Raw genomic sequence first — 15,679 nt, 5'->3', positions numbered from 1 at the left:
GGTTTTAGGGTTGTTTTGGTGTGCCGGTTTTCCCGCCCTCCCGCGCCGGGACCCCCCCACTGGACCCCAGGTAATTTAAAACATTTTGGGGGGGTTCGGGAGGGTGGGGGATTTGTTTGAAAGGGTCAGGGTGGGTTTTAGGGTTGTTTTGGTGTGCCGGTTTTCCTGCCCTCCCCCGATTTACGATTTTTTGACGATAAATCGGGGGAATTGCTATTGTATCGCGGCTCTAACGATTTTTGACGATTTAAAATATATCTGATGATTGTTTTAAATCGTCAAAAAACGATTCACATCCCTACTATCCTATGTTGCATTTTTAAGGTACAATTATCACAAAAGTATAATCCTCAGCTGAAGTCAGGCTTATAGTACTAGTATAACGATTTAGTAGACCTTAAATCCATAGTGTGTAGGTTGTGCTGCAGGTAGCTAAAAGTAGTATATTCAACCACAGCGTAGCAGAGGTGATGGTCACTGCATTGTTTTTGAAATTCTTCTTATTGATATAGTCAATGATGGTCATCATACCGGCCATGGTCTCTTCACAAGTAGGCTGGATCTGATCTTCTGGTAGTTGAAATCCATAAGTACCATTGTCTCTTAGTTCAAAGGTATAGGAAAAGTCCAAACCTAAATCAGCAGCCCAGTCACGGGAGGATCCAGAGTTGCTATCTATAAAATTAAAAAAAAAGGATAAGATAGAAACAGAAAATATTACATTTCCAGAACTCCTTTTCCTGTCACTTAGTTCTCATCTTCCTATGCATTTATAGTCTAATTATACAGAGTATACAGTTCATTAAAAAGCAGCAATGCTTTCTAATTGTTAAGAAATTGGGGCAAAGGGAGACTAGGATATTCATCCAATTTTCTTGATTTATTTTTCTGAAACAGGCTAGGAAGTTTAAAAACTAGACCTGAACACAACTACAGCATGCTCTGTTACTCTTAGTGCTCCCCATGGATTGGTTAAGAGACAAGTCAACAATTGGCTGTTTTTCATCATGAACCTGACAAAGTACTGGATAAGAGAACTTATATTGTTGGATTATGGAAACATGGAGGCCACTATTCAGTAGGCTGTTTACTGGACAAGTTATCTGGCCAAGATTAGCTGGATATCTTGTCCTGTATATTCAGCAGGATAAACGTCCTGCTGAACATACTTGCTTAAAGTTATCCGGCTACCTGTGTAATGTACACTTCCAGTTCAGCTTTGAGAGAAGCTGTTCTGGACCTCGTTGGGAGCGGTATAAATGCTGATCCCACTCCCAGTAGAGATTTTTTGACAATGGGAAGTGGAGGGGGGGGGGGGGGGGGGAAGGGCCGGGAGAGGGTTAGGGTGCAGCAGAATGTTGAGGGATGGTTTCTGTCTGAACAAGAGGTTTGTTGGGGGGGGTACGCGATGGCTCCATTATATTTAATGATCTGGGATGGGGATACAAGGCCCAATAGGGCAACTTGTAAATTAGTGGGAAAGACCAAAAATTGGGCCATAGCCCCCTTTAATTTTGGGGGTTTTTTGGAGGCAAAAGTGCGATTTACCTGGATATCTTTTGAAGATATGTGGGTAAGTAGCATGTTATCCAGCCAAACAAGGCTAGATATATGCGATATTTGGCTAAGTTAGCTGGATAACTGATCTCTTCCCCAGAACGCTCCAGTAACACCCCCTTTTTAGTTATGTGGCTATAATTTAGCAGGATAAGTGTCTGAATATGCCACTTCTGCCTTTTAGAGGGATAATGTTTGAGTTACCTGTCTAAATGGCTTTTGAAAATTGGTCTCTTGATAACTAGTAGTGATAGCCCCAAAAAATTCTGTTATTTTTTAATTTTTGTTGTGGGGATGGGCCATTTTGGGTCCACCCCTAGATCAGGGTTTTTCTTTTCATTTTTTAAGAAAAAAAAAAAAACAACCTGAACTGGCCCCAACCCTTCCCTTTTAGTGAAATATTGAGCCCCCCCCAAACCAGCTAAAAACCCTAGCCCACCCTCCCGATCCCCCAGGACTCACCAATATCGCCCTGGTGGTCTATCATGGGGCCCGAAAGCAATCTTCCATTCTCAGTCCATCGGCTGCCATTAGTCATGTGACAGGGGCTGCCCAATGGTACTGGTAGCCCCTGTCACATGATAGGGGCAAAGTACAGCCAGCGCCATTTTGTCTAATGGCAGCCACCAGCCCAAGACTGGGAGATCACTCCCGGCCTCCCTCGCTAGACCACCAGAGCAGTATTGGTGAGTCTTGGGGGGGGGGGGGGATCAGGAGGGTGGGCTAGGGCTTTCAGCTGTTGTGGGGGGGATCACTTTGTTTCCATGTCTCAGCTCTATCTTGTTTCACCTCTTATCTCTCCCATCACATTTTCAACATTTCCTTTGGGGAAGCCTCCTCCACAGCTATCCCATTCTAAATTGGTATCCTTTAGGGCTCCATTTTGGCCCTCTTCTCTTCTTTATACTCATTCCCTTGATGATCTTATCTCCTCCCATGGTTTCCAGTATCACTTTTATGCTGATGCTGACTTTATGTTGACTTCCAGGTTTACCTCTTTGCATCTGAACTCCCACCCAGCATCCATGCCCAACTCTCAGTCTCGCTGTCTGACATTGCTGTTTGGATGTCTTGCTGCCACCTGAAATTTAACGTGATCATAGCACAGCTTCTCATTTTTCATCTGAAACCTAATTCCCCTGTCCTCCCTTTCTGCATCTCTGTCTGCAACCTCAGCTAGTAATCTTGGAGTTATTGTTTACACTTATGTCTCCTCTGCACATACCCAAAGCAGTGCAAAATCATATAGGTTTCTTCTGTCTAACATCTCCAAAATCCATCCCGTCTTCTCTGAGCATACCATGAGAACCCTTATCCACTCTCTCATCACCTCTGCTTAAACTACTACAATTTGCTGCTCACTGGACTTCCATTGAAACATCTCTCACCATTTCAGTCTATGCAAAAACTGTGTGGCTTATCTTGCCCTACACTTCTCTTCCAGAATACTTTTCATCAGCTAAGTTGCTATATCTATGCTCTTGACCTTCACCGCCTTCTAGGTTCAATAAATGTCTGTGAGGGATGATCAAGTAACTTTCTTAGGCTGGAGACACAATCTTTCTTCATGCAAATTAAATTTATTTCTTCCATTCAGTCAGTAAACACAATATTAGACTGCCTGTTCTCTTCTAGCAGTGTGGTCATACATAGACATTTAGTAGATTGCTACCTTTTAGCAGTGTATTTGACAATACTTAGTGCAGAGCTGTATACAGGAGCTCCTGTTCTGGAGATGCTGGGGCCTCCTGAACCTAGCTAGGCTCATTCTCTTATCCTGCCACCCACAGAGCTCTCTTTCTATAAATATATATAGAATTTAAGGTGGACCTCCTGCACAGATTAAGGAGGGGTAGTAAAGCCACTCCTTCACAACCTGCAACAGTCTTTCTGAATTGGTGCATCTTGCTCCCTCCCTAATCACATTCAAAACCTGCCTAAAAATCCACCTTTTTGGCACTGCTTTCAGTTCCTAAACTGCTTCTCCTCGATAATTCCCTTGTAGTTCATCTAATTCCATGGTTATCAGAGTTCATGTATGTTATGGCCAGATGATGGACTCCAGAAAGCAGAGGGTTCTCCTGTGTGTGCCTGTGCTGTGGTGCTGCAGTGATGTTTATCTACACCAATGATAATAGTAGTTGTAGTCATTGCCTTTCCTCACTGCAGCTGTTATGCTGTATTTTCCCTCTAATAAAAGTTCTACTATTGATTCCATTACAGATTTCACTGCGAAATGTGGTAGTCAGGGTTAGTTTTGGGGAAAGTATTTCTCTGAAATTAAAGATGTTATACTGTTTGCCAACTGAGTATAGACTCGAGTTTAAAGTTTTATCCATAGTGCACAAGATTTATTATGGGGAAGGGGTAAATTGTTTGAATGGCCTTGTACATTTGTATCTCTACATGTCAACTTCGGTTGATGGAACAAAATTTATTAGATGTTCCCCCATTTCAGAATTATAGACTGCAAGAAATACAGAGGAGAGTCTTCTCTGTTGCTGGAACAAGTTGAAAGCAGTTTATTTTGTATAAGCATTTGAATAATTTTATTGGTTTTATTGTATTGATTTGTATGTTATCATTGTTGTTGTATGTATATGGTGTTGCTTGAAATTATGCATATTTACCAATAATCCACTTTGAATAATTGTATTAAAATAGTGCGGAAAACATGAACAAACATACAAATAAATAACTTAGGCCTGGATTCATCATTCATCGCAGAATGATGAATCCAGCGAAAACGAGGGGCGGGGGGACGGGCCTGTGAAAGCCCGCAGCCTTCGCACCACCGTGGTGTCTTCGCTGCCGGCTTTCACACCGAATAGCGCCACCATGAAAGGTGGTGCTATTCGGCGAATTACTGCCGACAATAACATTGGTAACATTATCGCCGGCAGCGAAGACACCGCCGACTCCTCCCTCCTCCCACCCTGACTCAAATTTGCATGCTATTGCGTGCGATAAGCCTTTAGAAAATAACGCCATTAGCCATTTGTTAAAGGGGGAAGAAAAAGAAGGTGAGAGAAAATGCTGAACAAACATTTTGACTACACATTATCTATTGGAGCCATGTTTGTATCCAGGGAGTCCTACCTGCATCCCTCCCTGGACCCACACCCATCTCCTTACTGTTCTCTCCCTTAGACTATAGAAGGAAAAGATCCCCGATACACTAAAGAAGCCCTAGCCTCAATTTCCATCTGTACACTAGATTGTTAACTCCACTGAGCAGGGACTGTGTCTTCTATGTGTCTGTACAGTGCCGCATACACCTTATAGCAGTAGCAATTTTCACACCACTCAGATCAGACCAGTGATTCCTTTTTCACATAACAATAATTCTACCAAATTGCAAATGTAATACTTACATAAAATATGCGAGGCTGAACCTACTGTGTAAATGGTCCCGTGCTTTGCCTCTATTGCCTCCGCAGCCATCTTTGCAACTTTCAGCTGATCAAAGAAACAAGAATAAGAGGGCATTCTAGGTTAGAAAAATCAACCCTAGAGCTGGGAACCCATGACATGACATTAAGCTACAGCCATTGGCAAAAAGCACGTGAAAGCAATAATTTGTATCAAATCAAGCTTTATCTGAGTATTTTATAGCACCGGTAATAATTCTTTAAAATTAAGTTTTGAGTTAAACAAAATCATTCAGATCCTATTTTTTTGTTCTAATTTCATTCCAGAGGACAAAAGTGCTGAAGATTTAAAAGTCTCCCCCCACCATTATAGATTTAAGCAAATAGGAGTAAATTGCTTCTCCTTATCAGAACTCCATGAAGGTATCAGTTAACATGTGAAATATGATCATAGAGTGAACATTTGAGAAGTAGACTTGGGAGAACAGACTGAGTTTTAAAAACATGAAGGTCTCTTATTCTCTCCTCTCCCCTTCCCCTCAAAAAATTATAAAAATACTGAAGGAAGTAGGACTGCACAACCTGAACAGCCTGGAGACGTGGAACAGTTTGTATGACAGAGGTAGAAGGTGCCCCAGAAAGCAAAATGAAAGAGAGAAAAGAGGTAATGCCACTTTAAGAGAAATTACTGGATGTCATAACCCCAGGGAGCCATGGCTGGGGCAACCAGGCGGGGCTAATCAAGTAGTGGTTTAGAAAGGGAGAGAGCCAGAAGGATCAGGAGGTCTAGAGAATGCCAGGAAGACAGGGCCTAGCAAAACCACTAAGCAGAGGCTGGTTGGAATGAGGTTGAAGTGAGCTGAAGCTACCACTCCAGCTGGGAAAAGAAAGACTGCTGTTAAGAGTTTAGCAATGTGTCAGGATGCAGATAAGGGTGTTGGATGGCCACAGGGAGTTGGGCCAGACTGTATATAGATGCCTATTGCACGCCACCTGGTTTGCTCTGGTGCCCCATGGGATTGAACTGTTTTTTTGCAGTGAAGTAACAGACCTGGAAAATGACTAAAGACACTATTGCTTGCAGGTTGTGTTATCATGCAGTTACAGTAGGTATTATTGGATGAAGAGGTTTGGATGCCATGTTAGTCCACGTCAATACACAGAAATAAAAGGTTAACAAATAAAAACAAAAGAAATATACAACGTTGTCAAACTTAATACATTTCTTATCTAGTTATTGCTCTTTTCTTCAAGTTAGAATTCAAATGAGCAAAAGATGACATTATCAGGAAATACAGAGTAGTGTGGCTGTCATAAGTGAATCATAAAAGGCACTCCAGTGAAGGGAAGGGATGGAGGGGAAAGGGAAAAGGGTGTTGAAGGGTGATCAGAGGTGACCAGCGGTACAATTTTATTGTACATAATGTGATAAGAAACCTAAGACTCTGAGTCCTTTTTTGTCCGTTTTTATTTGTTTACTGTTTATTTCTGTGCATTGGGTATTATAGCGGAGAAGGCCACAAGTCATGGCCTGCCACAAACACAAGAAAAATTATATGAATTCTAACAAAAAAGGAGATATAGGAATATAATCAAATAGGGATCCAATATGACCCAGATACAGTCAGGTTATTTTAAGCAATCTTGCTAAACTTGGCTCTTCACCCTTGCTTACGATTAATTGGACTTAATCCTTCCTATCCTCCCTGTCTCAGTTTATTATGTTTTTCACGACCAAACAACCTCAGATTTAATCACATTTTACTCTAATCATTGTAATCAACTGTTACATGTTTGACTATCATTCTTTTGTTGATGATTCTGTTATTTAAGGTTTCTATATCATAATGAGTTTTAAATTGAAAAACATCCCAGTTATTCATTTCCTTGTTCTCTGTAAGTCTCACTTTCAGTCATTTCAATTGTTCTCTGTAAACCGAAGTGCTTAGTGATTCTGTCTCTAGAACCTCGGTATATAAAAATTGTTAAATTAATAAAATAAATAAATAGTACTGATGCATTACAATTAGCACATAATTTGGCTAGTAGGATGGAGATCCCCAGTCAGCACTTGTGTGCAGTGTTTGGGAGGGTTTCATCCTGCTGGAAGTTGCTTTCCTGTTTATTTTAAGATGCTTATAACCAGGCCAATGAAAGTAAATCTCCAGCAGTGGGATTATAGTCAGAAAACTTCTGTTTACTTCTGTCTTGTTTACTTTGCATAGTAGACGCAAATTGACAGTACATTAAAGAAACACACAGTGACAGCTGCTTACTCTGCAAACCAGTGGATGTTCTAAGGTTTAAGGCTTAAATAAACTGTGTCAGGCTCTCAGTTATTCTCCTGCAGCCACCTGCCTGTCCTTCCTAGCTTACAGCTCTTTTTATAGAAGTATAGCAAATCTCTATGCAGACGCAATCCTTGGGCACTTCCTTCTGCCCTGCTGTCATCGTTCAGGGGTTTTGAAAGAGGAAACTGTGATCTGGCTGGAAAATTGTTGGGGGGGGGGGAGCAAAATTATATAAATAAATAGATAGATAAAATAAAAAATATAAGTTGCGGCTGCAACATCTAACATTGTGAAAATGGCTGCCTCTGCTGCATGGCCTGTGATATCAAACTGGCCGTGCAGCTACAACAGCTTGGAAAGGATTGCGAGGTACCACGGGCCTTTTCTGGCTGCCAACTGATATGTGAGAGATACCGCAGATGTGGGGAATCTCTCCCTGGAGACCCACTAAAGAGTGCAAGAAACAATGAACTGAAAGGGGCAGGAGGGAAGAAACTGAGAGGAAGTAGAGAGAGAAGAGGAACCTGGAGGTGGGGGGTGGGTGGAGAGGAGAGGAAGGGAAGATACACTTTAGTATATTGGTCCCTATGTGTTAATTGTTGGTTGGTTAATCAAGGCACAAAGAACCCAGAACTTGTGACTAAATTCAAAGAAAAGAACAAAAATTAAAAGTTATATTCCAACTATATATTATTTCTCTTTAAGAGAGTGAGAACAAGAGACCTCATAAAAGGATTGATGGAATACCACCACTACCTTAGAGTGTTTTAATCATTTGTCCCAGAGTCCAGAATTTTTAGAAAACATATGTGCAATGCAGTGTGTAAAGTGCCACGAAAGTTAACAGTAAACTTTAATATAGCCCAAAGTGAAAATACTTGGGCCTGAAATTGGAAACACAATTAGATGAATCTTTGATACTATGAAAAGCAATACAGTTCTGGATGTATTTCACTTTCATTTAACAGATTTCCAAAAATCCATAGAGACATTTAGGTTAGTATTAAAAAAGAACATATGATTAAAATGTAGAACAGATGAGAGTGATTACTCAAAAGGGCTGAAGAAGAAAGACACACCTTTTACATTATGGTAAAATCAACCATGGATTGAATCTCAGAAGAAATTTACTCTATTGAGACAAATTTATCCGAGAGTGACTTCTTCTTTCTTATGGATAATCAGATCTCCATATTATCTAAAGGGTTGTATTTGTTCCTACAACTTCCCATAATCCACTTTAATTTTGAACAGATTTAGAAAGATTTGCAAAGTGATTGCAATTGAAAATACTTTTTCTAACTGATTTGACTCATTTGATGCTATGGAAGAATCCAGTGGGAGCACTTAGGAAAGAGGATCACCTTGCTGGTGGCTGAAAAGATTCAGTAACTACTGCTTGAGGAAATTTTAGAACTTAAAAGTTTTGGGGAGAAGTAAACTATTGGGGTATATTCTTTAGTGTGTTTGTGTAGCTGTATTAAATAGCTAGTCAGAAGGCAAGCAAAATACACAGGTGTTTTGTGTGTTTTGTATTAAATAGCTAGTCAGAGGGCAGGCAAAAACCACTCAATGGGACCCTCTCCTCTGTGCAGCATCCCTAGCCCAAACCAGCGCAGAGAGAAGAATCATGAACTGGAAATCAAATCCAGATGTCTCCGCATGGCCAGCCCAAGACTATATTTTGAAAGGAGTTTTTCACACCAACATTAAAAGTTCTGTCAGATCCCTCTGTGGGTCTGGTCTTCCAATTCACTAGAACTCCTACTCTTTATTCAAAAAACACTTATTCATAAGAAACCATTCTGATGATATACAATATACTGTTTCATCCCAGCAGTACACTACAGAGAACTGGTTATGGTCCCTTTGAACCAAACAAAAAAGAACAAAAATTAAAAAATTACATCCGAACTATATGTAATTTCTCGCCAAGAGAATGAGAACATGGAAGCTCATAAAAGGTTTGATGCAACTACACCACTACCTGTTAGAGTTTTTGCTATTTTCCCAGGTGATCGTCAGTTAATGGATACAGAGGGGCCTGCTACAGAGAAGGAGGCCAAAGAGAACCAGCTAGCACTTCTGGATCCACCTCCGATAGGAAGAGCAGAGTAGCCCACTGACAATCTGCAGCTACCAAGCGAGACACAGGCATCCGATACACAAGAAGTCAGTCAGACAGTTAAGCTCCTCTTCACATGGACAGACACAACCATGACAGATATCCCAGATGTACCACAACAACTGGCATTAACATGGGCATCATTTCTTCAGGTGCCACTGTGGTTAGCAGTGGGGCTCCATATTATGATATTCTCTCATCAACAAAAATACCACTCTCCAGTGTTGACGCAATAACAAAACAGATAGCTGTGGAACTGCTTGCAAGGCAGGAACTCATTGAGACCAGTATGACGGCAGTCTGAGCAGCTATGCACCAAGAGATGGAACGCATGAGGAAGGAAATGCATCAGCTACGGAGACAATCCAGACTGTCTGCAAGGGAGTGTACCGCTGCAGTCAATTGTTTGACTGATCAAGTTAGAGCTTCATCCAATGACATTGTCAGTGTTCTACAAGGACTTAACTCATTCATACTGGAAATGAACAGGACCCATACCCGTGAGATCGGGCTCATGTTCCCCAGGAAGCAAGCGCATCGTCCAGCTCAAACCATGGAATACAACAGACCCCCAAGCAGAGCCAGAGGTGGGAACCAAGGTGGAAGCTGTTCCCACAGTGCTGAACTGTTCCTTACTTTATCTGGACCCGACCCTATGCTGGACCATTGGTGACTCCATCTGGACATATCCTGACCCCACGCTAAACCATCAGTTACTATCCTGCAGTCAACTACCACACTGGACAAACAATGACTTTCTCTCAGTTCTCTTCTGTAACTGGTTGCATGCATGTAGTTGTTTGTCAAGTTTCCTAGGCATGTACCCCTCCCTCCAGATGTGCAGCTGAAACATGTCAGTTGGATCTTTTGGAATAGTCCACATTTGTTTTTAGATCTATGCCAGTCTACCAATGACTATCCCACATTCAACTGCCATGCCGGACCACCAGTGATAGTCTCTGAACCCTGTTCAGCTCATGCCAAATCAGAAACAGCAGCTTTAGGAAGCATCTCATGGGAACAACAACACAACTGCTGTCAATGCCATGCAGGACAATGAATGACTGTCTCTGAAACCAATCTGGCCCATGTCAGATCACATAAGAACATAAGAATTGCCATACTGGGTCAGACCAAGGGTCCATCAAGCCCAGTATCCTGTTTCTAACTGTGGCCAATCCAAGTCACATGTACCTGGTGTTGCGGTCTCGGTTGCGACTCTTGTGACCGAGCCTTACCCTGCTCCGCCGGGGCTCTGTCTGCGGGGTCCGGCAGTCGGGCTCTTATCCCCGCGAGGGTCGCGGCTTTTCGGGGCTGCTGGGCCTGCATTGCGGCAGCGTCTCCACACAGGAGACGCCGCCGAGCCCCAGAATGTGGTCCCTTCCCTCCTAGGCGCGCGCTCGTGCAAGGAGGAGGAATTTAAAGGGCTTTTCCCGCCGGACCGTGGGCCGCCCCTTGGAGTGACGTCAGGCGCCGGTGGGTATTTTAACCCGGCGTCTGACTGTAGCAAATTGGCTTGCAACGAGGTTCCTGCTGGTTGCTCGTTGCTGTGCTCTGTTCCTGTTGCTGTTGGTTCCAGTTCATGTTGATTCCTGTTCCTGGAGATCTTGGTTCCAGTTCCGGATCTTCTACTGCTGCTCCAGCTCCTGGACTCTCGCTTGTTCTTCTGATTCCTGACTCTGGCCTGTTCCTGACTCTTCTCGTTTGCTGCCTGCCTTGACCCTGGTCAGTCTCCGTCACCTTCTTCAGCCTAGGTCTAAGTCCCAGCAGCTCGGGACCTCCCGGGGGGTCCTCGGGCTTCCAGGGCGAAGACTCCGCCTGGCACTGCCTCCCGGCCTACCTCTTCTCCGCGGAGTGATCTACCATCTCTCTCCGCAAGGCCGGCCCAAGGGTCCACTGCCCCGCTCGCAATACCTGGCAAGTACCCAAACATTAGATAGATCACAAACCACCACTTATTAATTACCGTAATAGCAGTTTATGGATTTAACCTCTAGGAACTTATCCAAACCTTTTTTAAACCCAGTAACACTAACTGTTGAAACCACATCCCCTGGCAATGAATTCCAGAGTTTAACTATGCACTGAGTGAAAAATAATTTTCTTCAATTTGTTTTAAATGAGCTACTTGCTAACTTCATGGAGTGCCCCCTGGTTCTTCTATTATCTGAGAGAGTAAATAACTGATTTATATTAATTTGTTCAAGTCCTTTCATGATTTTGTAGACTTCTATCATATCCCCCCTCAGTTGTCTCTTCTCCACACTGAGCAGCCCTAACGTTGTTAGCCTTTCCTCATAGGGCAGCCATTCCATGCCCCATATCATTTTGGTCGCCCTTCTCGGCACTTTCTCCAGTGCAGCTATATCCTTTTTGAGATGCGGTGTCTAGAACTGTACACAGTATTTAAGGTGCGGTCTCACCATGGAGAGATACAGAGGCATTATGACATGCTCTGTTTTATTTTCCATTCCCTTCCTAATAATTCCTAACATTCTGTTTGCTTTTTTGATTGCCACAGCACACTGGGCCAACGATTTCAATGTATTATCCACTATGATACCTAGATCTCTTTCCTGGGTGGTAACTCCTAAGATAGAACCTGTCTCATCTTGGAGTCTCCTTGCTCCTTGTTCTGGCCCCTCAGTCTTGGAGTTTAGCCTTCTCTGTTAGGAGACCTTCTTGCTCTGTGTATTCCTGTTTCTAGTTTTTGTCTTGATTGTTTCTGTTTGTTTGAGGCCTTAATTGTGGGCTTCTGGGGTTTTTTTGTTTGTTTGTCCTATGTCTCACTGTCTGTCAACGTGTTTGTATTGTTTGTCTGTCTCGTATGAGCTCCTTGTTTTATGTATGTGTTCCTGCAGTTAGCCTTCTTCTTGTGGGTGCCCTTAAATCCCTGCCCTTGGACCATCCAAGTCCTGCTAGCTACCAGAATCCAAGGGATCAACCCGAGAGGGAGGTGGTCATTCAGGCGAAGAACCTTCTTGTCCTGTCCTTGCTCCAGCCTGTCCTATCTCTGAATCCAGCCTGCCAGCTACTCCTGTCCTGGGGGTTCCCCTTAACTGGCACCTGTGCCCTGACATTATGTCATTATGTGGTAAAAATGTCTATGTAAATAATGCATATTTGATGTGGGTAGTCTGTGTTAACATGATTTGAAATAGGTATTAATCCTAATGCCTCTATGAATGTATATTGATATTTTAGTGATATGCATTGAGAATTCATTATGTTGTTGTTTTGAATCTATAACTGGAAGTTAATAATTCTGAGTTGCATTGGACAGCATTATACTGCAATAATCTGTCCACTACTTTTTTTTTATATTTACATTGAATGTGGGTTTCCACTGTACTGTATTTAGAAATAAACAAAAAATGAATTGAATGATGAGCTTTGACTCCATTCCATCTCAATATGTGAGCTGACTAAAAGTTTAAAAGGGCTCAGTAGCCCTGGAAGACACTAAGGCTTTTCTCCCATTCATTGTCTATGAGGAAAATGCTTAGTGAATCAGGCCCATGTAATCCACACTGAAATTATAATTAGCACTTATCTGTAACAGTGGATTCTTTGCAGATCACATCTGAAGAAGGGTCCTATGTGGTCTTAAAAGCTAATTTATATTATAATTGGATAATTTGTATGCTGGGTTAACAGAAGGTTTATTCAAAGAATCTAGTTTTTTCTATTCCCTTGTAAGTATTTTATGAAACTGGAGGGTATTAAGTAGGAGTGTTCCAAATGTTACTGGCTCATAACACTTTAGGATTAGGACCATAATGACATAGCTGTACATTTTATATATATTTCCTGTATTTACGCCCCCAAATGTGGATTAAATGAATGGAGAATTGAATGAGGTACCTTTCTTCCACTTTTTAAAATTTTCCAGTTGCCTGTTTGAGGTGATTAGCCATGTTTTCATGTATCAAAATTCTCTTGATTTGATTTTTTGAAAAATTAATAAAGAGAGAATATAAAAAAAGAACCCATTTTTTTCTAAGATTATTATAACGCCTTGAATTTTGTACTAGTATAATAGCACTAGATACAGCTTAGAGGTATAGATAATGTTATGATCTTGATTATAATGACTACAATAAAAACCCAGGTTTCAGTACCGACATTATTTGGGCATCTAATTCCTTACCATTTCCATATGATTTTTTGATGGATTTCTAGTGTAACCATACGGCTGGAGGATCAGCTGACCATAGGAGTGAATAGTTAGGAAGCACAAAATGTCAGATTTCCGGCTCTTTACCAGGTTGACCACGGCTTTGGTTTCCGGTTCCGATTCTGGCTCTGTCCCACAGAATGTTAAGGCACTGCAGTTCTTCGAGGCACCAATGCCTGCAAGGGGCAAGGAAAGGATTCATGCTGAAATAACAATTAGCTTGAAGATCCCAACTAGCTCATATTAAGGTTTAAGGTTTATTGTTATTTATATACCGTTGTCTCAGCATAGCCTTCACAGCAGTTTACAATTCAAATAATTATACAATAAAAATACAAACAATAATAAGAATAAAACAATAAATATACAATCAAATTACAAGCGATTATAAAATAAAACAGTTAAAAGAAAAAGTAACTAAAACCTGTTAGCTATTAAAATCTATAAAATATCTATAAATATTAAACCGATAAAATACTAAAAACATAACCTTACGTTTCCAGTATTAAAGGAGTATTGGAGGGAAATCATAAAGCAACTGGTTCTCTGACCCAATGCCACTCTTCCAATACAAAACCCCCAGTTATAAAAAGAACTAGAAAAGCATGGAATATGATCAATTGCCTTCATGGATGCTATAGATGATCTGTCACTCTAGCAACTGTAGCATAGTTGGTGATACCATACAGTAGCTTTTTTTTTATTCTCCACTATTTTGCAAATATTCAAACAAACATGACAAGGTCAGATCTGTTACAATGTCTGCAAATTATTTCAAGGACAAATCAGTTAGAAAAGCTCTGTTAATAAGCTTCTATAAAGATTTTCTTGGACCTTTCTAACTTTATAGATACATATATTCCAGTTTCTTAAACAACTTAGGGGGCTGTTGCAATACCGTGTGCATCAGCTAGCACACGGTTTAACAAGTGATTAGATGTGTGTTTTGGACGCACGTCCATAACCCCCAATGCAATATGGGGATTAGCATGTCCAAAACACACATCCAAATCACTGCATAGCTAATAGTGCTCATCACATGTAAATTCCATGTAGATGAGGCTATTAGCTAATCCCCATGATGCAAAAAATTTCTCGCGCGACCAATGTGCCCATTGCAACATGGACATTTTACGCCCCTCTGCCTTGGGAGCTGATACATTGTGACAGGTTGTCTGTACCCCTTCTCTTCTGTTTTGGAAGAGAGACTGGTGAGACTTTCAGTACCCTAGTCCTTTTGGCCATATAAGCCCTCTCCATTGTCTTCACTGACTGCTCCAGGGAGGTTGATGTGTCACATAACATTTTTGTTAATGCAGGTTTGCTTTAGGTGTAAAAGAGTTGGGAAACACTTGCCTAGGGAACCATAAAAGGAGGTACCTGTGCAATGCTAGTGAGGTTTCTGTCTGAGATGGCTGGGCTGAGCCCTGAGAAGGGCAGCTGGCTGTGGAACCAGTGAGTCTCCTGGAGCATGAGGGTGCCGAAAAGGGTTGAGGTGGGAAAGGGAGAGGACTGCTTCAGGCTGAGGAAGGGCTGTCAACAACCATCAACTTTTACATAATGATGCGGCAAGTGCCGGGGCAGGGAGTAGTCATTGAATGTGCACATGAGCACCAGCACAACAGCAAATGACTTTGTCTGCCTGTGTGTCTTTGTCTATGTCTGTTTGTGTGTATCTGGCTCACTGGCTGGCAATATGTTTGTCTCATTACTTGGCAATGGTTCAAAAACTGATGTATGGCAAAAGACTAATTGCAGACCAGAAATCCAGGATATATGAGAGATGTAACCAAACTTGGGAGGGGAGAGACTGACCGATTGCATGGATAGAAGTGGGACTGCAGCTCACTTTGTTCACACTTGGTCTAGGATTTGCTCTATTTAGTTGTTTAGGAAAAACTTGACATTTATGTTGGGAGATTTTTGTATCAGTTCTGCCAAGTTCTAAGACATGTGATGGTAGCTATGCTTTTGGGAGCTGTTGAAGCCCGTGCTTGCACAGCATATGAGTAAGTCAAATATCCAGAGGGCCAGTTTTGGAAAAAAACCCCGGCTGATATTTTCCTGCAATCCACCCCTGGGCAGGGTCCTCATTTACGTGTGTAACTTGGTGTTTTAAAATTAGCTGTTTTTTGCATAAAACCTAGTTTTTTGCATA

The 15,679-nt window shown here is 41.8% G+C and overlaps 1 protein-coding gene across 1 annotated transcript in view; it reads right to left on the bottom strand.

The window, feature by feature from the left end:
* Positions 1-208: 208 nt before the first annotated feature.
* The window catches only part of LOC115093252 (carboxypeptidase O-like), a 77,675-nt gene continuing 62,204 nt past the window's right edge, over positions 209-15,679 (bottom strand). The window contains exons 9-11 of the mRNA XM_029604925.1: positions 13,495-13,697; positions 4,932-5,016; positions 209-675 (exon numbers count right to left, since the gene is read on the bottom strand). Coding sequence (XP_029460785.1) covers positions 398-675; positions 4,932-5,016; positions 13,495-13,697 — 566 coding nt within the window. The 3' untranslated portion in view covers positions 209-397. The remainder of the gene's footprint in view (positions 676-4,931; positions 5,017-13,494; positions 13,698-15,679) is intronic.

This window comes from Rhinatrema bivittatum, chromosome 6 (assembly GCF_901001135.1).
Source record: "Rhinatrema bivittatum chromosome 6, aRhiBiv1.1, whole genome shotgun sequence".
NCBI lineage: Eukaryota > Metazoa > Chordata > Amphibia > Gymnophiona > Rhinatrematidae > Rhinatrema > Rhinatrema bivittatum.
The sequence above is the reverse complement of the archived record's forward strand: the minus strand, read 5'-3'. Positions and strand labels throughout refer to the sequence as shown.